The 27,225-nt window shown below is 38.1% G+C and overlaps 1 protein-coding gene across 1 annotated transcript in view; it reads right to left on the bottom strand.

Annotated features, from left to right (window-relative positions):
- The window catches only part of DPYD (dihydropyrimidine dehydrogenase), a 361,479-nt gene that overhangs the window by 170,578 nt on the left and 163,676 nt on the right, over positions 1–27,225 (bottom strand). The window contains exons 11-15 of the mRNA XM_050901009.1: positions 26,274–26,381; positions 22,934–23,103; positions 21,054–21,264; positions 11,435–11,619; positions 3,822–4,037 (exon numbers count right to left, since the gene is read on the bottom strand). Coding sequence (XP_050756966.1) covers positions 3,822–4,037; positions 11,435–11,619; positions 21,054–21,264; positions 22,934–23,103; positions 26,274–26,381 — 890 coding nt within the window. The remainder of the gene's footprint in view (positions 1–3,821; positions 4,038–11,434; positions 11,620–21,053; positions 21,265–22,933; positions 23,104–26,273; positions 26,382–27,225) is intronic.

Here is a 27,225-nt window from a genome sequence, read left to right as displayed (position 1 = left end):
GGCCACGACAGATGAGGGTTGGGAAGAGTTGGGGAGTAAATATGGTCCAGGGGCTAGAATTGCAGCATTGCTATCCAGCAGTTCCTCTATACAAGAAAGTATGGCCTCTCATGGGCTACAGAGATCCCTAGCCTAGCATTTTAGAAGAGTTTTCTGTGCTAGGTAGTGAAAGAGGGAAAAGGAGAAGAAGTTCATATGAAATGAATCCTCTGTCTTATGAGAATCACAGCTCTCCAGCTTGAGTACTTTTTATCTCTGTCCTTGGATCTCCTTCTTCCAGGATTTATCCTGCTTTTCTCTCTGATCTTATTCCCTCACACAGGAGTTAATGCACGGAAATCTGTGGTTAGGCTGTAGATGCTTTTCACTAGCTATATGTCACTCAAATTTAGCCTGCATCAGTCACTTTTGCTGAAGTGCCAAAGGATGGCCACGGTCAATAGGGAAGTCACTGGTTTCCCTCTCAGTGACTAAACACAGTGGTGAATTCAGTAATCGGCTCTGGAAAAGGGAGCATTTCTCCTGCTGCTAAGCTCCCCATTGCCACACAGGCAGTTTATGCTTAGCCTTTAACTATTGCAACTAAGAAGGAAGCCCACAAGGTAAACCTAACCAGGACAGATAAAATAAGGAGACAAGAGGGATGAACACAGAATCCTGCTTGTATCACATACAATCAAGGCTGAAGTGGAGGAGCTTCAGCTGCCAAAAACCGTGTCTAGCGAGCTCCCTTCCTCCCAGAAACTGTTCCACTCTTGGGAACTGTACTGTCTGGGGAGCAGCTCTGCCTCCTCCCACTGACTCTGCAGGCTTAGAGCAGGAAATCTTTGTTCCTGGTCCTGCTACGCAGTTAGCTGTGACTAGCTGGGCAGGACAGCTCAGTCTGAAATCTCTACTTCCACAGGTAGTGCAGCCCAAGAGAGCATTCTGCTCTCTGCTGAACACTGCACAAGATTTATGTCTACATAATCAGAAGCTGCTTTTTTTTTAAAAAAAGTTAGCACATTATGCCAACCTATATTATTCCAAACTCTCTAGCAACTCCTTGTTCTAGCATTAAGTCAATAGGAGCGGTCTTTGTGTAGTACTCATTGTTCACATAAGAACTGCTGTACCTCATTGTCGTGGTTTAACCCCAGCCGGCAACTAAGCACCACGCAGCCGCTCACTCACTCCCCCCCACCCAGTGGGATGGCCGAGAGAATCGGAAAAAAAAGAACCTCGTGGGTTGAGATAAAGACAGTTTAATAGGACAGAAAGGAATGAAAAATAATGATAATGATAATAATAATAATATGACAATAGTAATACTAAAAGAATTAGACTATACAAAACAAGCCATGCACAACGCAATTGCTCACCACTCGCCAACCAATGCCCAGTTAGTTCCCGAGCAACGATCCACCCCTCCCAGCCAACTCCCCCCAGTTTATATACTGGGCATAATGCCAAATGGTATGGAATATCCCTTTGGCCAGTCTGGGTCAGCTGTCCTGGCTGAGTCCCCTCCCAGCTTCTTGTGCCCCTCCAGCCTTCTTGCTGGCTGGGCATGAGAAGCTGAAAAATCCTTGACTTAGTATAACCACAACTTAGCAACAACTGAAAACATCAGTGTGTTATCAACATTATTTTCCTACTAAATCCAAAACACTGCACTATACCAGCTACTAGGAAGAAAATTAACTCTGTCCTAGCCGAAACCAGGACACTCATTGAGCTTTTCTTCCCATTTGAAATACTTATTTTTGTAGCATTAATTACCATGCTACTATTATAAATAAAAGCAATTTTATTTCAGCAGCACCTCGCAGCCAAGCATCTCAAATCATGTCACAAATACTAAGGCTTAACGCCCGTGGGAAATGCACTACTGGCAAGAATACAATAGTAGAAAAACTAGGTAGTACTTGGTGGGACACAGTCCTACTGCACACAGCAACACATGATTCAAGAGTTTAGGCACCAGAGAAAGACTACTGCTTCCTACTGAACTTCAGAAGAAAGCTTAGCTAGAAATAATGATCACTGGACTAGAATTCATCCAAAACACTTTTCTGAACTTCTTCTCTTTAAAATAAATACTACCTGCAATATTTTGCATCTTATTGCAACAAATATAAAAAAAAACCCTGTATTTTATAACCACTTAAGGTACTTGCTTTTAGCAATCCTCTCACTTGAAAGATCTCCATCCGAGTCACACCTCCAGAGCATGGCATCCAGTCAAACACTTTGCAGTCGCCATTTGAGAAATGACTCAGAGTCTGCTGCTTAGTGGAGTACCAACATCACTTCCTACAACATGCATGCCTTTCCTCCTTAACTCCCACCCAAGCTGGAACTCAGCCAGTGCCTGTTTAGCTCTTGAGATACACAGTAATCAACATGCAGTCTGGCAGGACTGCGAGCATACCAGCAATAAAACTGATAAATAAATAAATCTCAGTACTTTCTATGAGTTGCCTTTAGCCTAGGCACCGAATAATTACAGCTGATGGTATGTTATACACATAAGTCAGTTGTAAACATACTTGAATGACATTTATGTCCTAAAAAGCGTTTTAATAAGAAACCCTGTGAAATAGATTGGAATCTCCGTTGCAATCTAGAGGAACACTTACTTCCTTAGGGCTACTTCAGGTGTACGTGACAGCAGAAGCCAGTCTGACATATTTTACAGTACGCTGTAGTAATACAGCACTTTGTCCTTAGACCTTCCTCATATTAGAGGGCCACCCTCTATAGTTAATTCACTTATGGTACTTACCCATGTAGAGGTGGCACAGTAACAAATCCACCTTTTCTCTTCTGCTAAGGTCTCCATCCATCAGTACCCTTTTACATCCCATCTCTGAATGAAGAATAAAAGCCCCTTGTTTCCAAATTCATCTCAAAAGCTCTCTTCAGCCCACGCTGCTGTTTGTCACTGGTTGACAACACATTACCATTATTCACACTGTTACGCAGGCCTATGCCCAAGGATTTACCTTTGATCCTCTTCCTCTCTCCACAAGTCAAACTGTATCTACATCCCAGCCCAAATCCTGTTTCTTTTCTCTGCAATACATTTATCAAAACTGTTGTTTTCTTTCACTGTCTAAACTTCTTGCTCAGTCTCATCTTGGCATTTTGAATGTAGTAACAGGAAACCCATTCTGAATGCAATTCTCAGGTCAAAGAAGCAATTACACACTTTAAATCTACACAAAATGCTTTATTTTAGGTGCGACACTGAGCCATAGCCTTCAAGACTTAATTCTAACTCCTTCCTCTTCCACTACATGTTACTGAAGGTTTATGTCACTGTACTACAAACCTTCAGCACAACTATTCTTCCCTTCATAGGCTTGTTTTATGTTGCCTCCATCTTTCTCTTCCACTACCCACCCAGCCTCAAACTTACACCCACATTATCACATTGCAACTACAACTCAATTTCAATGGCTTATCTTGGCAGTCCTCGGCACAGAAGCCGCCTTTCCTGAGTTGTGTGATAAAGCTGTTACTCATTCCCTTTGCATTCTGATCCTCACAGAAAACATTTTCACTGCAGTATTTAAAAAAAGGACTATTACCCTTACTACTTGGCTAATATTAAGAAGCTGGGGAATAAAAGGGAAGAATGTAACAGCAAACAAAACCAGAAATTGTGTCACCTTTACACTGCACTGTTGGAACCTCCCAGACTAGTTGACCTACACAGTGTACCATACCCTTCCCTGCTAACTTTATGCTAGCTAGATTTAATAGTGCCATTCCCAGTTTTTCAAATATATGAAGAAATGGTTACATGCTAAATATACCTTAAAATATTTCCTTACCTTATCCAGGGAGAATGTTTTAGTGACAGCAAAGCCCCATCCAGCTTCAAAAGCTCTTCGAATCATTGAAGAACTAGTAGTAGGGGTTGCACTGGCAAGGCCAAAAGGATTTGGAAATGTCAGTCCAGCCATTTCTACACTGATGTCTACTAAGTCGATAGAAGTATAGAAGAGTGGTAGTTCTGGAACAGTAGAAACTGCAACACCATGTAAGGACTGTAAAAAACAAACAAAAATCACAGAAATTCTTGCTGATTCATTTTTATGTAATTTATTATTAACCCTGATAAGACAATAATTCATATATAATAACCCAAAGTTTAAGTATTCTATTATGTGTTCAGACTTGCAAAACATGCAAATATTTGCATATATAACATCTTCTGTCCAAATAGCATTCATGCTGAAATATTATGCCACGCTGGAAATAACTGAAGAATAATAATGAAACAGTTATTTTACATCCTGTACTGCTAGCCTGGTTCAGTCCAAAAGTTTGTTCAGTCATTCTGAACAGCCAGTTCTGTTCCCTGCAGCAGCCAGCAGCAGTGAGATTAAAAAAAAAACAAAAACAAAAACAAAAAAACCCAACCAAAACCAACCCAAAACCAGGGAGACAGACTCTTTCTAGTTTTCTTCCCAGGTGCCAATCTATAAAAAGTGTAGGGACTTGTGAAAAATGAGGCAAGGCATCCATGTGTAGGATCACTTAGCCCTAACTCAATGTATTTTGAACTCCTGCACCTTTTTTCCCGCCTTTTAAAGATTTTATCTAGCCTACGCAATGGGATACATATCAATATATGCAAAACTATTATTGCTTTAATATTTAATTGTATTAATATGAATATTTTAAGGGTGACAAAAATTAGACTCTGATTTGGGATCAAAGAACATCATACACCTTATGGCTGTGACACCACAGTCACTTTTGTTTTCATTTTAAAGACAGCCTTTTCTCTGGAGAGTCATTGAAAAGCTTTCAATGTAAATGTTGCATCTAATACTGTAAAAATTGTAGAGAGAAAATCTTTTTCCATGTACGGATACTGAAGAGCATCCTAATCAGGCTGTGGTAAGTCAAATTAAAATCTTTGCTCACTCAGATGGTTGACTCAATAAAATCACAAAGAAATAAAGCAGGAATTTCTAACACAGAGAAGCCCTACACAGTCTGTGTTCCTAATAAGTCCCAGCATAAGATCACAGCAGTTTCTTCTATTCTTAAAACGAAGATTTCTTCAGCAGGACAAAAAGAACCACTGCTGGAGGTGTGGGGATGATTTTCTGTAACAGAATAAAAACCTCAGCCACTTACAAATTGCTGCCTTTTGGGTTGTTGTTTTTTTTTTTAAAGGAACTTATTTACCCCATTTTTACCTCTGAAAACTAATAAGCATGGATGGGACGAAGGGTTTTTTGTTCGGTTTAGTGCCTTTTGTTTCCTAGGCTGGTTCAAAACCTGAGAGTTCACGTCTGTTTTGTTTTGGGATTGCCTGGATTCATTTCTCAGTGTCTGACCCCAGATCTTCAATTCCTTGGACAGAGAGGATACATTTGGGGGCCAAATTTTCTGATGGCTTAAAAGCACTGAAAGTAATGAAATTGTCCTAGCCTGAATGATGCGAACCTGAATGTGTCCCTAATGGTGGACATTTTGAGAGAAGCTAATTTTTAAAGATCCCTGACACTTTGGATCAAACTCCCTTCAGTATCACAACCTCTCCTAGCTGGCAGCCGATGCAGCCACACTTTATAAAAAGCCAGACATCCCCCATTTCCTCCCTCCTGAGTGCTCACTGCTTCCTCCGTGTCATACTCCACAGGGCTGTTTTCCTACACCAGGGGAATCTGAGTTCTTAGAAGACCAAACAGCCCGGCAATCGACATCTCAAAAGCTTTTGTTAACTGACAAATCCAAGAAAAAGAAAAAAAAAAAGAAAAAAGAAGTATTGTCTTTTGATTATTTTGGGTTTGATTTATCTTTTTAACTTTTTTAGTCTTTCTTAACTAAAATTTCAACTGCAAAATGTTGTTTGCAATGCCAAAACAGAACTTTCTGGATCACACGACTGAAATTAAAGCATTTTTAAAATGTTACCACTTTTTGTCTCCTGCATATTTGGAAGTGGGGAAATCTGCTGAAATCAACACTGATATACTGAACTCTTACACTGAACTCCTTGATTTTGATTCTGTAAGAATGACAGCACAGAAAGACTTATGGAAAGGTTTTTGGCCAATTCCACTCCATGTGCACATGTGAATAATAAACCTAACTTTCCATTTTGAAAGCAGTTATTTGTTAATTCATTGGCTATCCAGAATTGTTCAAATGTTCTCTGTGAATATATTTCAGTCTGTGGATTGCTCATGAACTATTCATCGCTTGTGTAACTGTAAATATTGATTGCTATAGATAGAGAGACAGACAGCCAAAGTGCTGAATATGCAGCTTAAGTTACATTGTATTGTTTCTTTTCCCAAGAAGGACAATTTAATCTCTAAAAGTTGTTCTCACCTAAAATGAGTGTTGCTTGAAAGTGATTCTTAACTAGAGACCCCAAAGGAGCGTTCTGTGATAAAACAGAAAATAAATCCTATACAAGACAAAAAAAAAAAAAATCTACCAGAGCAGTGAAAGACTTTTGAACCAGGTGGTTGAATACACCTATGCAAAAATAGGCCTTGCCTCCTGCACACCACCATGCAAACTGGTCATAAGCCACTTCCCAAACCACATGCAGAGAGGCCTATTCTTCCTGCCAAACTTCCCTCACAAAGAGCAAAACCACCAACAATTCCACCCAGATGCACTCAAGCACGGCAAGATGTGCCTAATGGTTTGTTAATGATGAGGTGACCCAGGTGGAGGTGGCAGGGGGAAGATTAAAAAAGGTTTCAGTGGAATAAACCAAGTCTTTAAAAACACACAGGGGCAGGATGCAGCTGAAGGTTCAGTAGCCAGTGGCTATACATCCTCGCAGATTTATCTCCCTCCTTCCTATCACTTCCCTTTTTGCTCTATTTATTTTTTGCTGGTTTTTCCTTTGAGCACAATGCTTATAAAAGAAATAAATTTACAAAGCCCTGATGTGTTGTTTTCTACAAAGCAAAACTTTTGGCAAACTAAAATGTTTTATAGCTTCCTGAAAGTAAATCATCTTTATAATGAAGGATTTCCCTGACATTGCACAAACAAACAGGAAAAGAAAGCCTGCAGGCAAGGGTTTATTTATAATAACTCTTCCCTTGATTTTTAAAAATAGAGGACAAAAAGTGTGGCCCATTCTTCCTCTAATTTGATGCCAACCAGCTGAGCTAACAACATTGCAGGTACTTATTGTTCTAGTTGAGGCAATTTTTTGGATACTGGAACAGGGTGGTGAAAAACCCCCAGCACGTTGCATGCAGCGGCCCTACCTTACTCTAACCAGGATATGCCTAGAGGCAAAAGCAGCACAGCCTGTAGTGCAGGGCTGAGAGACAGGAACTCAGCTTTAGACCTGACACAATTTGTGACATTCGTTTTCTTTAGATGGAGAAAATTCTTAACCACAGCGATATGGTCTAACTCCATTTTCGGGCCTTTAACAAAGATAGACTGTGAAAGTGAGTAGTTGTATTACTGTTATTTTTCACAGAGAGCCTTCTCTACAAATCCTACTGCCCGGAAGAGTTTTCCTGAATACTTTCATCTCACTCTTGCTTTCTCTATTTTTAAGTCTGATCTTAAAACACATCTTTTCTCCCTTGCACATGCTTCTTCTATCCTCTGTCTAATGATCCATTATGCAACTTTGTTAAATACGTTTAAACTTTGTTAAATATGTTTATGTTATTTCAAACAATCTCAGAATGGTTGTGGTTGGAAGGGATGCCTGGGGACTATCTAGTCCAACACCCTTGCTCAAAGCAGGGTCAACTAGAGCAGGTTGCTCTGTCCAGTTGGACAGAGATTTTCTAAGCTCCTTCCTGGCTTTCTGTTTCTGGAACAGACATGATGCTTACTCAGTGCTAAGCAACTAAAATACCAGGTTTCCTGCACTTGCATTTAGTCCACGTTTTTGCACATGGTGCTTTGTTACTCGTCTCCGTGCTAGTGTTTCATATGTTGTTCTAGCTGAACAAAGGGACATTCAATTTTTCCTTTGGTTATCCTGAAAAGCAGCAAACAACATAACTAACGGCTTCAAAGACAAGCTTCCTGGGAACCACCCATCTCTGGTATTGATTATGAAATAAAGTACATTCATGCATGCTCGAGGAATATATGAGAATGGTCAACCTTCATAAAAGAATCAACAACTATACTCTTCAGATACAAAGCCCATATATTTTTTGACAGCATAAAGAAAAAAATAGCAAATATACAATACTTGTTCAAAATAACACAGTGATGTGCTCAAAATTCATATTGAATAGTGTCTTAGTGAAGTGCAATTTATATCAGTTGGGATCCAGCCCTCTATTCTTTAAGTGTATCATGTACATTTAAGTCTAGGAAAAATATAAAAGAAACTCTCCACACTGGGGAGATTACAGTAAAGAAAAAATAGATTTAAATAAAACTTATTGTGAACCAGAGAGGAAAAGTCACTTTTTAAGAGGGATTTTAGTGAGAAGATGATGGCAGCTTGACTGCCACATACGGGAAAACGCTCCACAGGTAAGTGTATGAATAGAGCAGGAGTGAAGCATTAAGGCTGGTGCAGTGGTCCAGGAAGAAAATACTGGAAGAATCGCGATGCGAGAGCTGTCTTTGCTCTGAAAGCAGGCAAAGAAAATTAGAAGTTAGTCCTGCAACAATTGTGAATTACCCTGAATATAACTATGATATTACTAAATCCCATTCACTGATCAAAAAGAAATGAATGGTAACAGAGGCATAGAAGAGAATAGCAGCCTATATTGCTTCTGCACAAGATCATAAAGTCACTGTTGGACAAAAGTGAGGGCCATTACAATCCCCAAACTAAATAAATCACCAAGATTATTTTACAGAAATTTTTACATCATTCATGGAATAACAAAAAAGGTTGAATCCTGAAAAAATGTTGTGAATAGTAGACAGTTGCATGAATTGGGCTGATTCTGTCTGGATCTCTAATGACTTGCAAAGAACGGTTCTAGGAAGACTGACTATATTTTCTAACAGGTTCTACTACAACTATCCTTAGTTAGGCTTTGACTGGTCATGTTTATAGAAACTAACCTGACACAGCTGCAGGCAACAACTTCTGAGATGAACCTATGCTTCATATAGTGGGAGGAATATGTTAAGAGGCAGGAGATATTTAGGCAATTAATGATGGAAAGTTTCCAGCATAAGAGCAGCCAAGAAGCTTCCGTAAATAACTCCCAGTTTCGAACATAAGGCATTTCTGCTGGAGAGTCCTTGAGTCTGGATCTCATGCTTCACTTGACCATGTGCCAGAGCTTGCAGTGATTGGAGTTTCAGGGCACATATCAGGCCCATCTGTTTGCTTAGCCTTTTGCCTGGAGTAGGTTGGGATACAAGCAGCATGCCGTTCAAACAGTGCATTCTGCAAGTAGTTGGGACAGTGTTTTTGAGTTTGTCTTCGACATGGTCTTGGGTTGGTTGAGAAATGCTGTGGAATAGTTTTATTTTGCTAAAGGCTGACTGCATTATTTATAGATCCTGGTGCTGAGATAGTTGGCGATTTTGGAAATGGCTACCTATTCCTGTAACTGACATGGTATCAATGTATTTATTTAAAATTAAATGTGACTCGATTCAGACACTCAGATCACAGGAAGGTTGTTTGCCTTAGAATCTCACACTAGAGAGAAAATAAGGTAGTGTGTAAGGGTGTTTTTTGATTTGATATTGGAAGTTTCCAGAATACAGAGCTGTGAATTGAATGCGTGCACACACACGCGCACAAAGGCACGCACACATGCACATACCTACCCCGATAAACATCAGGGTAATACAGTGCTTCTCTAAACGACTTCTTTAAAAAATGAACTCTCCTCCAGTCACTAAAATTTCTACAAGGTCCAAACACTGGTGAAGTAAATTGCCAAATTACAGCACTGTGCACCACAGCAACCAGATTTTACAAGGGCTGCACATCCAAATAAATGCCCCTGGGCAACCCATTCATCTAACAGCTGGAAAGGTGACACTTGACATTTGGAAACTTTCCTGTGAAGATTGCTGTAAGGCTTTCCCATTAGCTTCCTGGTGAGACTGTAAGGTTCAATAAGCTGCCTTGAAACCTGCAAAGGGTAACGGAAATGCTCTAATATCACAAGCCTGCTTGATTTAAAATTCTAATTCTCAAGCCATGACTATTCAGATTTTTTCCAAAGTATTAAATACATTCCAGAGGGGAAAAAAAAAAAGCAAGATTTGAGGAGGAAGCAACATGATAAAGGAGGGTTTTTAAGTGATGTGTGTATTTCTAGAGGTTAAAGAGGAAGGAGACAAAACGGAGGAGATACCCCTCTCTCCCTCTATCACAGTTACCCAAATTCACTGTGCACTGAGAAATTAAGCAAGCAGGTCAGGGATTAAAGATGTTTCACACTCAGCATTTTCATAGGGTCTAAGAAGGCAGGACACAAACAGTGCTTTAGAACAAGTGAGAAAAAAATATGCACAGATTCTAACAACAAGCTTTCAGTTGAAGTATTTTTAGGAAGTGAAATCAGACCCAACAGCATGAAATTGCACAAACATGCAATCAGAGAGGCTTTGAGCAGATGGGTGGGGGAGAAAGACATCGAGCTGTTACAGTCCCAACTTCAGTTGTTCAAATCTCTTTTTGTGGGAGAATGAATCATGTATCATGTTTCTAAAAAGCTCCTTGCACTATGAACACACTCTTTGTCAGCTGGTTCTCCACACACAGGCTGCGTCTCCTGTCTCTGAAGGTTCCTCTGCAGCTCCTCTAGACTTTGTGCTCCTTCTTTTACCAGAAAAATTAGGGCAGAGGTGCTGAGTCAGCAACATGCAAGGAACACCAAAAAGGAACATGCAGTTACCAGGTTTTTCAAGTCTGTACCCCTTAAACTCACATTTCTGAGGTAAATTCTCCTTTGCATTACTTTTCTCTGTGCATTCAGTGTTTATTGTCAGGCTCTTGTGTCCAGTTTATAAGCCTCACCAGAGCAAACTTTGGCTCCAGTGTAGATAATCCGAGTGCTCTGTAAACTGTTAGTACACTAAAAATGTCTTCCCCAGGTAACAACATTGGCAATATTTAATTTTTACTTTAGGCACTATTGGGAGATTTTACTTTTTAATACTGATGGGCTCGCTTCTTTTCCCCAATTACCCAGTTAGGACTTCTACTTGCACTGTGTATTGTGCAGGGATGCTTGCTACCCTTGAGTGGAATTCAGAGCTGGGGCCAAGAAAATGTTGCTTGGATTTTAGCGTTAAGATAACATAAGAAAGCTGGGTTCAACTACCCAAACTCAAGTATGTGATCCAAGCTGAATCAATCTGTAACGTTCAAATCACCAGATAATCTAGGTATTAATTTCTCAAAACTTTAATCTAAACCACAATGAAATTATTTTTAAAAGTATCTAAAAGCAGACAGAAATGGGAAAGAGAAAAATACTTTAAAAAAAATCACCTGTATGTATCTGTGCATGTACCAGGAAGCTTGTTTTCCATCATTTACTGATTCCACTGTAGTGTTAGCAAGACCACCAATGTCACCCCCTGCAAAAACCCAGGGTTCACTTGTCTGCATAGTTTCTGGATCTACTTCAGGAAGACCCCATCTGTTAAACTTGATAGGTGCCATGGCCTCTCTGACTGTAATTAAAGTGAACGAAAAATATGTTAATAAGAAAGAAAAAACTGTTGCTAAAATCTGTCAAATATACACTGATAACAATTAGAAAAGCAGTTCCAAGTTCTTTCACTTACTTAAATGTAAATTTACAGTAGAAATGAAAAGTCCTTTTATATACATAAACGTTTTTGTTGAGCTAGCAGAGGTATGTAATTACTGACAGGACTCAGACAGAAAAACAGCATACATTATATGGAACAGCAGTTTGGTACTATCAGAAAAGTAACCAGTTCCTGTGTGCCTGCAAAGCCAGACTTGCGTACAAAATAAACGCATACAAGTGTCACAAGAAGTGACTGACTCGACACAGGCTCGAGAAATAATTGGTGCTAATGTTCTTCTAGTCACTCCCTGAGAACACACTGCATATCCCAGAAGCTGGGATTCACAACGTCATTCTCACTGGCATTATTCATCTCCCAGGGAAAAAGTCCAGCACTTCTGAAAATCCCATTAATGAACAATATTAACAAAGGAAAAATAAATTTTCTCCCTTTCCCTCCACCCATAGCTTTGTACTGCACTTACCCTATCAACATGCTTTTCTCCTGAATAACCTACCATATACTTTCTTGTGCAACTTAATACGCAGCATACAATTTTTGACATTTAAAACCAAAAAAGAATCTTTCTGATACAATTTCTAGAAATTCATTTAGATCTCCAGAATTTACTTCTATTAACCCTCACAACAGAAATGATACCCTGCTACTTTTTGACAGGTCATTATTAAACCTGACTGAAAATTTTCAGATGGAACATTTTCCCACCAGGAAATGTTATGCTATCAAAGCTCTGGCTTCGACAAAGTGTGTTCGTTTTAAAGAAATTTAATTCTGAAAAAGATATATTTCAATAAAGTCAAGCCCATCCTGACTTAATATTTAAACTCAGAACATCCTGAAAGTAAGGCTTGCTTTGAAACTTGTTACATATATTAAGAATGAAACCATAAAAACACAATCAAAATGAAATGCTTACATGAAGACAACACATTTTGTATCTTTTTCACTGCAATTTCTGATTTTTTTAGAGCATGCATTAAGATATCTTAATTTTTTTCATGTTAGTAAACAGCATATATAGGCATTCTGCACATGAACAATTATTGTCCTCAAAAATAATGTAGATGTGAAAATAAAAAAATAATTTTTTATACTGCATGGCATTATACAAATGGCATTAAATACACATAAATGCTCATAAAAAATATTCTTGCTCTATATTAACATGATTTTTATTATGCATTTTTAAATTATTTTATTATAATCACAAAGACACTTCAAAGTAGCTTAATGAAAAGAATCACATTTTCAATAAATATTTTTAGCAAATGTTGATGGCATATATCAAAATGAGGGTTTTCTATATAGCTTTGTCTACAGGAACTGAAGATTCTGCAATAAAATGCAGCTTAGAATTGCAACATCCCTCAGGGACATACCACTAGCAGATGCAGATTGCCAAGGTCAATTAAACTGATGTAGTTGTGCTGTCATATATGTAAAAGAGAAACCTGCCAGTTTAAGACAAGAATATTTCTCCAATACGAGGGCAAAGTCACAGTATTGCCCCAGCGCACGCTTGAGTATACAGCAGGCTTCAAAAGCATCTTTCTTGCACATCATCATGATGGAATTTTCTTCCCAGGCTCTGCATCTCCCTGCACCTCCAAATCATATATTAGAAGTGCATTTCAAAGTGGGGGCTCTGTATAATCAGGTGCAAAATAATAAAATAGAAAGCAGGCACAAACATTGTCACCTACTTGTCCCACCTACGCTCTCCTCCTCACCCTTGGCACACACAAACATATATCCAGAGGACTCGAATCCAAAGTATTTTTTTGCAACTGGTTCAGAAGCCAGAATCACAGAAGACAGTTTTAAGCTGAAAGACTGTAGTAGGTTTTCATACCAGAAGTATTTAATCTATCTTCAAGACCTATTGCTTGTACAATCCCTCCCACCCCTCACATACTTGTGGCTTAACTTAGCAAAAATAATATTTGTGTAGTAACAGAATCAAAACCTTATGAAACGGTTTCCTTTAAAAACATTTAAATTACTGAAAGATCACACCAAACACAACCTTCAGACTGAGACATTTTTCAGTCTGGAAAATGAGCTTTTTTGGTTTGTTTGTTTGGGTTTGGGGTTTTTTTTGTTTCTTTTTTTTAAAAAGAAAAGTGCTGATAATGGCTGATAGCAGTTTTATTAAGAATGCTTCCGTAATATTTATAAATCAATACATTAACTTTCTCTTTATGTCTCAGACTGTCTGTACTTGAAGAAAGGTTTTGATCATCTTATATTTGTCATATATAGGATAACTTATTGCATGCAGTGGTACCATCTTAGCATGTAGTCTAGACAGTTCTCGCAAGCTAAATACATACAGGCTTGTAAAGACATGTTTGGAAAAAACCCAGAGGAAAACTTTGTGCTGCAGGATTTGGTATCGGGGATTTAATAGATGACTTCTGTTTCTCTGAGACAGGACCGAACTGCAGTAAAGGTGTTAGAGGGCAACACACTATCAGAGATGTAGTTTTTCGGAAGAAATTATGTAAACCTGGAAGTTCTGACTACTTATTTCATCTTGTGGAAAAACAGGGTATTACCTCTATTATCCTGGATCTATTACATTTCTCAAGTCTATCTTTGGATTGTTTTACACTAAAATAGCTGTCTGGACATAATTATACCAAAAGCTTTCTGAGTGCAAAGAATGCCCAACATACCTTCACCTGAAACATCTCCCCAGGGCCTGAGGATTTGTCTGCCTGATCAGTATTTTTAAAATTGGGAAAAAACATTTCCCTGGTGGCAAGGTTGACGTGGTATCCAGCAACTATTTCCTTCTGTCTTTTTTATAATCTCCAAGATTTAGGTTAAGTAAAAATAAGGGCATGATTTAAAAGCATCTTATATAAGAGTTCCTAACGTCCTCACAATTTGGATCTGGTACCCAGGGCAACTGTGAGGCTGAAGGGACCACCTCCTAGACGACCTGCAGAAAGAAGGGGAGAACTTTGGTCTTCACAAAGGGACGTCCTTTCCCTGCCCCTGCAAAGGGTGAGAGAGGGTCTAAGAGCCAAACCTGAGCTTGAAAGGAGGTGACCCCAACTATTGGTTCTCTGAGTTGCTGTTTGACACTGAACAATAAGCAAAATAGATACCTAAAGTTTTTGTTGGTGCATGATTTGGGACAAGGGTAAAGAAAAGAGTGTCTTTTAAATCCCTGCACCCTCACACGCTTTAAAGTTTAAAACTAACATAGCTTTTCTCTTGAAAATTCAAAGTACAATCCTGTGGCTGTGCTGCCTCTCCTCCATATCCTGGTGAGACATTATATATAATTTGAAAAGATCCTTCTGGATGAAAGACAACATACAATTGAATTATTCTGATGCTATCAAGTGATGCTAACACAAATAACACCAAACAAAAGGACAGTTCTGAATATATATTCCAAATTTGCTATATTCACAGAGCAAACAAACACAAATGGAAAAGCAGCAGCAAATTATAGCACTTGCAAAAACAATATTAAAATATAAGTGAATACAGAAAAAATATTTTAATTAACAAAACAAATCAAATGGAAAAGATTCCTCAAATAAAGCTTTAAAAGTGAGCCTGTGTGTGTTTGACTGCCATGACTAATTATGTATCCATGTAATGTGTGTTCAATTTGGGCTTATTTAAATAGCAGAAATGCTCATTAGCTGCAGTATATCTGTGAAGCTTCAATACACAGTTTAATGGTTTTTATGTTTAACCAATTTCATAAGTTCCTGTAATTTTAGCTTTAGTAGCTCATTAACGTTATTTTTGATATTCATCTTACAGAATTCCTTTACAGTGAAGAGTAGCATTACTTCAGAAAAATACAAATATACTGTAACTTTCTTAATCTCAAACGTAAAACTACAGCTGTCACATGCACCAATAGACTGATTAACTGCTGACACTGCCCAGTCTAAATGCCCAGCAAATAAAGAAAGGCACAATCATGCTTCCCACAGTCTCTGCCCCACTAGCGTACTGAACTAGGATTAAAAAGTGGTTTGACTGGATAAAGCTGGGTCCAGGTATGCTAGGAGAGGCTCCTGCTGCAAACTGGTACTGCCTTTGTTTTCTGCCTGTCACCAGCAAGCAAATGTGTACTGATGCCTATCGGGTGAAAGAGCAGAACTCCTGCTCTAAGTTAACAGGGCATTAGAAGTCATCATGAAGCCACTTTTGGATATTGGAAATTGGTAATCATTTCAGGGTGTGAAACTGCTGCACTCAAACTCATTCAGTAAACCTATTTGTGGAGAAAAATCCTATTCCAAATGACTCAGCAAGAAGACTCCTACCTATTTCACTAGGAATCTTTTGAATCTATATAAATTTCAGTTTTATATCACAATTTTCAAAAAAGTCTGGTGACTCAAAGTCTATTCTGTGGGTGTGAGGCAGATGCTGTGCTACCAGGGACACACCAGGTCACCCCCGTGGGCATTCCCAGCTGGGGCATCACAGCCACCTCTCTTCCTCCCTCCTAGTCGTTCATTAGATAGCCAAGGCTTCAATGCTTTGAGGCTGAAGTTACCTAGTTGTCCGAGCAGGCTGTATGAAGAAACTCAACACTACTTGCAGGTTCGCTCGCTTCCGTACCATTTGAAGTTCTGTATTTGTACAAAGGAAAACTAAAATCTTTTTCACTTACGAGCTCAGAGCTCTGCAAGCTTTTTCCCTTTTTCCCTAGCAAATGCTTCTCAATCTATAGAAATAAATATTAAGTAGGAGTGAGTTAAATAATAAAATTGTAAACTACTTGGGCAAATTTATCTTTGCCGTATGTTGAACTATACGGGGGGTCAGTAGTTATGCTGTAGTAAGCCTTCTGGGGTTTGCTGCTGCAGTTTCCAAGCAAGATGACAGTCGTACTAAAAGTAAAAGCAAAATATCTGAAAGTTGTGGCTGATTCCCAGAAACGTGAAATAAAATTTTGCCCTTCAGTTACCATGCAATAGCTAGCTACTACCAAAAATTTAATAAAACATATTTTTGCTCACAAATAGCCTACTATTTCTGGGGATTTTTGCAAAGGCGGCATTTGGAGTTTGCTTGGATATTTTTGCATTCCCCTTTTTTGTCTCTCCAGGAAAATAAAATAGACATTACCATGTTAAGATTCAGTGTTCTGATAAATGGGAATACTTCCTCTTTACTGCTACCTGCTAAACAGAGTGTTGAACTTAACTTGTGTTGCCAGTTCCCTACCCTGCCTTAGTCCCCTGTCCTGCACTGCATTTTGTAGTGCGTTTTGAACAAGTGTACTATTTTCCATAATTTCTCCATGGTTCTCCTCAGAAAGTCCAGGTTCTCCTCAGAAATTCAGGAAAATAAATCAGAACAAGGACATTTGTTCCAGTGCAAGATTTTGCAGTCCAAAAATATTGTTCCCTTTTGCTTATCAGAACAAAATAGTTAAAAAAATGGTTATTCAACGTTTAGACTTTAAAACCAACTGGACTGGTGTTAAGTAGGATATTGAGGCTGTACACAGTGCTAGGGAGTACACAGAATTACATTTGTATATATTGAGTAGTTGCAACTTGGAATAGTGACAGAAGATGTTTCAGTATGTCACTAATACATCGTAAGCCTCCAAAATAACAAACCAAGCAAGAGCAGGAACACAAGGAAAGGTACAAAATTCTCTCACAGCTCTTTGTTTATGTGGGTCAGTTATGATGGCTTGAAGGCTTTGGTAAGCTATGCAGTAAAAAAAAAAGCAGCTTGTGCTTGCAAAATCCTTTTTTTCAACAAGAAGCAAAACATTTTTCTTACTCCATCTGCAGTAGTTTGATTTGAACAATTTGTTGGGTTTTTTTTGCTGGTTTCAGTAACGTGGTAATGTTCTTAAAATAGTCTACAAGGCAACTCTCCTGTTTTGTCCATTAGCAACTTCCTGAGCATAAAATGGACTTAGGAGTCCATTTTTTTAAATTAATGATGCAATTATATGATTCCCAATGGGAGGATGAATATCTACTAGAACTGTTGCTTAAAAACACAATCAGCATTTTATTTTAACAAAACAAAAAAGACTAAATACCTACTGTGAGCACATGGAATCTCAACTGCAAATTTAATAGTTACTGTGCAAGAATAAGAAACATCTTGTTGAGGATAATAGACTAGAAAAAGCTTTCTAACCTATGAGCTATTTCTGCTCAGACCAGCAGTCACCCACGTGCTTATGTCTTGTTAAACAAAACTTTAAAACATGAGCATCAAGGCTGCCCTGAACACTTTGCTGAACTGGGGCTAAGTCTGATTTTAATCCCTCTGGTTTTCATAGCGTTTTCTTTATTTTTGTATCAGTAGCATCAGCATTTAACAATATTAATAACAAACAGGACATATCCTACTAGCTTAGCCCATACCAATACTGCATTTGCAGTTCCCTGAGGTGCCTTACGAATTAGGTCAATTGATAGAGCTCTTTGTATGAGCAACAATTAACACGTTTATTGAACCTGCATCTGAGTCATCCAGTCAGAATAATTCAGAATAATTCAGACTAGAAGGGCCCTCTGGAGGTCACCTAGTCCATCCCCTTCTTCAAAGTTAGATCAAGTTCCAGGTCAGATCAGTTTGCTCATGGCATCGTCCAGTTTTGAGTACCTCCTGTATTTTCATCTCCATCTTTTGATGGAGAATACCTGAATATCTCCATCTCTTGAATACAAAAATGTGCTTCCTTTTTTAAAAAAAGCACTAAGAATATAAGATGCTTCTGGGGTGTTGGGTTTTTTTTTCATTTCTTTTTGTTATGTATGCTGAGGTAGCCTGCAGATTTGGTTGTAATCCAGCTCAATGGTGAAAAGCAAATATGACTTTCATTAAGACAGCTTAGTCAAAAAATAAAGATCGAAAAGCAACTGAAATGGTATGCTCAAAATAAACACTTTATTCCCTCAAGTCTTAGTTTCTTTTCACTTTCACAACATCCAAAACAAATGCCTTGCATTTTACTCGTAATTTGATTGCTATTCTAATAGCAGTTTCACCAAAAATAGTGTGAAACTGAGGTGTATTGCTCACCCCCAAGGTAAATGACTCTTTTCTTTCATGATCAGCTCACTGCATGACTGTTCCCCTCCCATTTTATGTTGCTATTTAAAAACCTCACAACAACTAATTTAGACAGTGAATGCATACTAGGAGATACAAGACTGACACAGTATTACGGCTAAGCAACACAGTAAGTTCAACCTTTTAGCTGAAGCAGTTTTTAATGTGGGAGAAAACAGAATCACTCCTTTATCATAGGGTCTATGAATCACAACAAAACATACTGATTGCATAGGCTAATATTTGATTTACCACATGAGGTTCTAGAAAACCTTCCAAAAAACCTAAACAGAGGGTTTTAAAAAAAGCAACAACTTTCCAAAATTCTCAGTCAAGTCAACTCCACCATCAGAGTAGTTCATGAATCTCTTAAAGATTAAAAAAAATCTTTAACAACTTCTCCCTGGAAGTCTAACCTGGAGGTTAGACTGAGCCCTAAAACATGACCAACACATATGCCAGACTCTTTATACAGCAATACATCTCCAAGTGGAATGGGAGTCTGCTCTCTCAAAGAGACGTAGACTGCATCTCCTGTGCCCTTCAGAGCAGGAGGCAACTGCAGGGCAGGAGGCAGCCCTGAGTAATTAGCACTGTACGTAGCTGGGTGCAGTTGCTGTCTAGACAACAGCCTAGGCTGCATGAACCTATCCCAAAGCAATAGTAACACACACAAGATGGGAATGCTCCTGGAATTAACTTCACATGTTCCTCAAGGAACCAGGCTGATCCTTCTTTTTTACTGTAGGAGAGAGTTTAGACTCTTCTCACGGCTGTATGATGGTTTAACTTTGTATACAATTGAACTGGTGAACAGGAAGCACTGAGTAGCTCATTCAGATTACAGACAACTCTGCTAGCGGCTATATTCTAAAATTCTTCAATGGGACCTATAATTTATCTTCATTAACTAATGTTTTGTCTTCCTGTGAAGTCAGTACATTTTTTGTATAATTTTACCAATAACTCTAGAAAATCTTACTATCAGAAGACTCATTTCTTTAACTTCATTTAAAACAGTGTTATCTATAAGGCATACACAGAAAATGCAGATGTGAGAAGTCATACATTTTATATGCCTGAGGTTATGTTCACAAATGCTACCAGACTCTGCTTAGATTATTTTAGATCGACGATTTTCCTTGATTGAAAAGATTCACAAAACCACGTTATGCTAAGAAATTTTGAAATTCCCTTTGCACTGGCAGAACCAGCATCTGACTACCAAATTTGCTGGTGACGTGCACGCTGAGGCACTTGCGAAGTCCTCTGTCAGAGCATTTATACCCAAAGGACCGTGACAACATGTCATGGGTTAATTGGCTGGCATGACTGCACCCTGGAGAGGTAGGCACATTGATCACTAAGGCTTTAAGAACCTTCTAACCTTGATGAGCATCTCCAGGCTGAAGATCTATTCATTTTATCAATCTGTCTTCTGCTGAGTCAGTGTTTTTTACTTTCGAGGCACATTTGATGTATGTGCCTGAACTCTTTAAATCTAACCTAGTGTCAGAGAACAGTCTGAGCTCTGCTCAGTTCCCATGTTCTTAGCTGTACTCATGTTCTTCAGCTCTCTTTCTGCTACATCCAGACAATTTGTTCAATCTCTGAAATGCCATCTATGTGCTAATTTCTGTATCTTTAATATGGAACTATACAATCATTAATTTTTAAGACCAAAGCTTGTAAAGTGCAACTAAATAATGAGACAAGCTGAGAGGAGCACAGGTGAATTTAACAAATACTGCATATATGAGAGAAGCCACAGTTCTCTTGCATATGCACAAGAAATGAGTGATACCCAGACCAGCTGAACCAGAATAATGAATCTGTCTTAATTCTTGCTCAATTTAATAGGTAAAAAAAAAAGTTTCAGAGATCAGATCAGTTCAGTTCAAAGTGGTAGTATAATGAGTTTCTCTCAAGTTAATTAGTGAGACCAGAAGAAATCCCCAAGAGTATTCTTTGAGATCCTATTTGCATTGAGAGGAAAGCAAGATATATACTGAGCAACTGTACCTCTAATCTGAGTTCCTGCTCTATACAGCGATATACAGAAAACTGCTTTGTTATCAGACCCTCAAGTTTTGTTCTAAGAGGTGTACCTAAAGGACAAAGAAATTCCTGTGAAGAGGACCAGCAGTCACAAGCTGTGTAACCTCCAGAAGACTCATTTCACAAAACTGTCAAAGGACAGGAAATGGTTGCAGCTAAAATAACAATCAGCATTTACAGAATGCATTAGTCAGGGTTACCTTTATTGTTGCTTAAAAAGGAGCCAAAGGCACTGATCACTACATCAGCTTTCAGATGGACAACCTGATCCTCATCTTCTTTCCAGTTTCCATCATTGTCTTGTTCAGTTCGAACAAACTCCATAGCAACAATTTGTCCACCTCTGAGTACAACTTTCCGAGGGGAGAGGAAAGGCAGAAATTCACACTTCTCTTCTTTTGCAAGTTCCATCTGTAGAGTAGAAGCAATAAAATATATAATTTGAACATTGTTGTGTTTTTATGAGAAAAATACCCATAAAACATTTTTTGACTCAAGATGCTACCACACATTCTTCTGTAGTAGAAGTCACCTGTGTACGGTATACAGACAGTCAGCTTAATACCAACTTCAGAGCCTCCTGTGCTATTAAATCAAGCAGTTCAAGACAGTGGCACCAGGTAAATCTGCAATGCAAATATTTCTCCAATATATTTTCTTATTGTTCCCTGTTACTTTGAATATGTATAACTCCTTTGAGGGCAAAAAAGAGTTACCTTATGTTACTACCTGTGTCTTTTAAGAAGAGGCCTAGTATTAAGTAAGTACATGCCCTCATTTGTGTTTACTACGATTTTAAGATGCTATTAAATGCTGACTACCACATGCAAACAACAGTTTTCTGAGTGACAATCCAGACTTAAGATCTTCTGAATCCCTGCTGTGGTAAAACTGCTGAAGTCAAACAGCATTTTGTCTTAGCAAAGTCTTCAGGATTTGATTGTCTATGTTTACAGGACAACTTTTTTGAACATGTAATATCCAGCCTGACATCATTCTAGCATGGTCGTTACTAGCTGAAGCTACTTTTATTTTACTTTTTTCCAAGGCCACTGCATGATTGGATGAGTACAAACATTGACAACTTTTAGGAATTTACCCAAGCTGCTACAAGATTATTGTCCAGAGTGACAGCTGATTCTTGATTAGTAAGAATCTGAATAGCACATGAGTCTGTCTGTGCAATGGCTTCAGCAATCTCATTGTGTCTAGAATTCTTAAATGAAGTGCAACAGAAGTAAATTATGCATCAAGAGACCCTCTATTACTTTTTTTGCACCTCCATTCCCCTTCTATAAGATCTCTAAGATGCCCACCTTCTTGAAACAGATGACCAAACTACCATAAATCTCATGATAAAGATGCATTAAAAGTCCTGATATCCTCAAGCATGCAAAAGTGTAAAGTATGTACCAAATAAATGATAATGGAAAAAGACCACCAAAATAAGAAAATCTAACCTGAAAAAACCCTCCTGTAGTACAGATACATTGAGGAAGCAGAGTCAGTTTCAAAATGTGCAGATGTCCTGATAAATGGCAAAGGGCAAAGCCAAACTAAAAATCAAATTGAAACCTGAAATCTGTGATGGATGACATTGCTCTATTGCCATTGGCAGTGATTCAAAGCCAAAATCACTGTAAGTAATTTTCTTACAAGATTTTATAGGCTCCCAAGGCAACGTCAGAATCACTGAGATTCATTAGACAGCAGCCAGAGGTATCATTCTCGGATCTAACCATGACCTGAAGAGTCACCTACAATACTCAAATGGCTGTTTGATCTCTGGGGTGCTTCCAAGATTAAAAATTTTACTGTATTTCCTAATTTACAAGAAATTCTACCCCCTGTATGCAAATGCATCTCTCTGACTTTACAGGAAATAGGTACAACAGAGGAAAATTATTTATACAGAGACTAAAGTGAGCCTCAGATCTTTAATACACATTTATACGTTTTAAAAGCATTTTTATACACAAAACCTTTAGTAGATGTCTTTTAAGAACCTATAGCACCCTTTCAGGCCCTGTAGAAATAACAACCAGTATTCTTTGTCATAAATGCTGTTATTCAATTTTACCTCTTCTGGGACAGCCCTGATATTAGCGAATCCCTTCCTGAAGACCACAAATACACGACGAGCTCCACAGCGTAAAGCAGATGTTGCACAGTCAAAAGCAGTGTCTCCTGCCCCAAGTACAATCACAGTTCCATGTATTGATGGCAATGGAGAATGACAGGCACACATCCCTGAAAGATGAAAGGAAAACCCCATTTTCAAGTAGAGAAACCATTTCTGCATGACAGCTCAAAAGGTACTTGTACTCAAAGCAGTGTAAAATTGCATCTTACAGTTTCCAAGCATGGAGTGTCACTATCAAATTATTCTGCTTCACTGAAAGACAGTTTTATTCCCGTTTTTAAGATATGCTCATATACATAATTTCATAGTCAGTACTCTAAGCAGCTGCACCTTTCTATCTGGAAAGAATTCAAATGACAACACGTTTGTAGGGTTGTGGGTCCTGTCAGGTTGAAATCAGCATTGTGAGATCTTTTTATTCAAAAAGTAAGTTTCTCTCTTACCAGATTCATTATCCTCCCAGTTAAAAAAACCCAACACCTTTTAACAGATTATAAAGAATAATACTTAGTATTTTTCAAAAGATGACCAGTTGTTGATAGTTTTGTGTAATAGTTTCTCAAAGTTAGCTCCCTCAGTCAGTTTTCTATAAGACACTGACACTGTTCTGGCTATAACATGGTTCTTGGAGGCTATTCTCTACGGCAGCCGAACATCAGGCAGAAAGAATATTGTTATTACAGTAATTCCTAGATCTTCCACTGGGAGAAAACATTTAATCTACAGTGGCTTTCTACAAATGATTTGCAAAAAGTTACATGGAGAGAATTACAACATTATGTGTTCATCATCTACAGCTTGTATTTGGTGATTCCATTATACAAGAAATACTTAAGTAAAACTGAACTCTGTGTGTTCCTTGTATGAGACTGCACTTTATCACAAGTTTAAATACAAGTAACTGTTGATTAGGCAAATTATTGCAACTTAAAAAATAATGCATAAACAATATAAAGCTATATTCTTAATGAGCCCGTGATAATTTCAGTCAGGAGGCTCTAAGCTGGTCATTTAAATCATTGCACTGTAACTCGAGTATCCTGCTATAGTAGCAGCAGATTTTCACATGCAATTGTAAAGAAACACAAGTATCGTTCAAGGAAACAATGCTTTTAATTTAGACATATAAATGGAGTGAGAAACAACATCCTAATACGCATATTCTCTCTCCATTTGTAAAATGCTTAATGTATGGCAAACGTTATCATTTTCCCCCTACGTATATGGCATTGCATTTACTCTTTACTTAATAGGCTTCTTATTCTAAAATTCTCTCTAACCTTTTCTCATTTATTTTTAACAAACTTAATCCTTCACAAAAATCATACATTGAGCAGTGGAAAAAGCACAAGTGCAGCAGGGGAACGGCAGCTCAGAGTGCCTTTACAGGACTAGTCTAGAACGGGTCAGTCACAGCAGCCAACTTTGCTCTTGGTAACAAGGCCACTCCCAAGGTAAATTCACATCTATGCATTTGCAAAGGGAACCCCTTTTGGAGGAAAGTATATTAACAAGTGGGATTCAGAACTTAATAAGCAGGCAGAATATGTATTTTACTGTGAATAAGTCTATTATGTCTATTATTTAGAGAACTGTCATAGCAAAAAAAGAGGATAGAGCAGGATATAGGACGTGTACATTTTATTTTAAAATTCCATGCTTTGGAGAGCAAGAGGTGGCTACAGCTACAGAAAGACACTAGGAAAATTAAGTAAAAGAGACCATGTTAATTAACAGACAACACCAAAGAACTACCTATTACTGTCAGTCAGAAAAGGTTAGTTCTTCAAAGTTCATCCTTTTTTTCATTGTAGACTTAATACAAAAAAATATCATTACATATCCTGGAAAATCGAGAGTGCTACTTTGCAACATTTTAAAAGATGCAGATGACAGAATATAGATCCTCATGCAGGCAGGTGACTTACAGTACATGAGTGCTACATGTCCACACAGAATTCTATAAAGTATTTTTAGTCAAATTATTACAAGAGGGGATTGTTTTGCAGGATTTATTTTTCCTTTGTTAATCTACAAATGTTTTGCAAGTGCAGATTCTCAATCTGTTTCATTTTTAAACATCTCTTTCTTCAAAAAAACCCCAAAACCAACCAACCAAAAAAACCTCACCCTTGTCTCCCAACCCATTTGAGCTCACTTTGAGCTTAAGAAAACAGACAGAAATAAGCATTTGATCAAAACAGCAGAGAGATGGTACAGATGGGATGAAGAATTTCCCTTCCTAAATATTTTGCATAAAATGTGGTAATAAACTTTACTTTTATATGCAGAATAATTTGCCACAGAAGATATATTCTTCAACACATTGTTTATGGAAAGTCTACTAAATAAGCAGGCAACCGTATATGATGCTAAAAGAAATTTCTGAATGCTCAGAAGAAAATAAGTTTGTAGATGAAAAAGGTATATGTGTGATTAAATATGTGGTCATATGTACAAGACCACATACTGCACCAAGTATATGCCCAGAAAACTGTACATGAAATTTCTTTTTTATCAACACCTTGGGGAATCTAGACCATGAGGGAACGTGGCGTAGAAATCACGAGCCCCATCTCATACATCCATCTGGGGCTTATGACTTCACATTCAGGGCCACTGAAAGCAGCTATGCTCCTTGGGGAGCAAAAGCAGCCATCTCTGTACTCAAAACAAAGATGTAAAAGCATAAAACAAGACTGCATTTGATGCCTATCAACTGAGTGTTGTCTTATTAACTCCTGGCATGCTACTGTTGTCCTGAGTGTTAGACTGCAAGCTGTTTGAGTAAGGAACTAGTGCTCCCTTAAATGTGTCTGTAAAACATGCAGCACATGAGCTGGGATCAAGTAAAATCATTTATCAACAATAAACAAATAGCTGCTTAGATGGGTCGGCAACACCTGCTTTAATATCAGATTTTTTCAAGACCATCTTACATATACTATTTATATCAAGATAATTTATACAAATGAGACGCTTATGACATCTTTTGAATACAATTCAAAATAACAAATATAACTTATTAGGGGTAAAGATTTGCCACGTGCTTAGATTTTCATATATGACTATTTGCTTTACAGTCTCTAGGACTGACTTTCCTGACCACACTCCTGAGGTTGCAACTCACCAAGAGAAAACCCTGCCCCTGACCTGTTCATTGGGAAGTGCTTCGTAATTGGATGTGTTGCTGTGTAACCAGCTGCCCATTTTGATATATCAATAACTGCTAATGACTTACTGAACATGATTACAACAAAAACATAGTATCACACACCTGGTTTACTTGCCATTGCTACCAAAGGTAGGAAGTCTTTAGAGGTGTAGAATCCTTGATCCATTCTCAGTCCTTGGAATATACTGTCTCTGTTTGGTTCAGGCAAACCTAAAATAGATATTTTAAGGCATATCAGAACTACAAGGGAAATTTCAATGACCAATATATATTTCACATTACATACACATTCTCAAAAACGTCCTCAATACAAGCACTTTTACAAACCCTCAGATGTTTCTAAAAGAACATCACAAATGACTATAGTTTCACATTTGTAGTCTATAGCTTACATAACTGGTGATCTTTTAATAGTACTGGCACTTGAAAATAAGGTTGTTGGATAACATGTGTACCCATGTAACTCATACCAAAACAAATGCAGAGGAAAGGGTTAGAGAGAACAGGATATACAGGGTGCAAAAGCAGGGAAGCTACTGGGGAAGAGAAGACTCTTGTAAGCTTTTCTTGTATTGCGTTACCTGCACGTGCATGTAACTGTTACTGCTGTGAAATGGTTTTGTTCCCTTGATTTTGAGGCATTTTTCAATACAGCTAGTCTGCAGATAATACAAATGAGACAATAATAAACAGCTTAACTGATGAGGAGAGGAGGACAAATGGCAATGCTGTAGATCTGTCTTATCTGCGAGTATTTGTATGATATCATTTTTCGCCATTCTTGATTGTTTTCTCAAAACCCCGAAGTCCTTATTGGCTGACATTTATTCATAGTTATTAATAGCACACATTTATACAGAAGCTGTAGGATACAGACAGGGATACACTTCACAACCAATAACAGCAACAAATACCTTTCAATTAAAAGAAAGCAGCAAAAAGCATCTTCCAATTATCAAAGTGTATCTTCTTGTTGCTGTGTGAACATTTGGACAGCACATAAAAACAGCCTAGCTGACACAGAAGTTAAAACATTTTTTTCATGCAAATGCAA

The sequence above is a fragment of the Gymnogyps californianus genome, chromosome 8 (assembly GCF_018139145.2).
Source record: "Gymnogyps californianus isolate 813 chromosome 8, ASM1813914v2, whole genome shotgun sequence".
NCBI lineage: Eukaryota > Metazoa > Chordata > Aves > Accipitriformes > Cathartidae > Gymnogyps > Gymnogyps californianus.
This window is presented reverse-complemented; position numbering and strand designations above follow the sequence as displayed.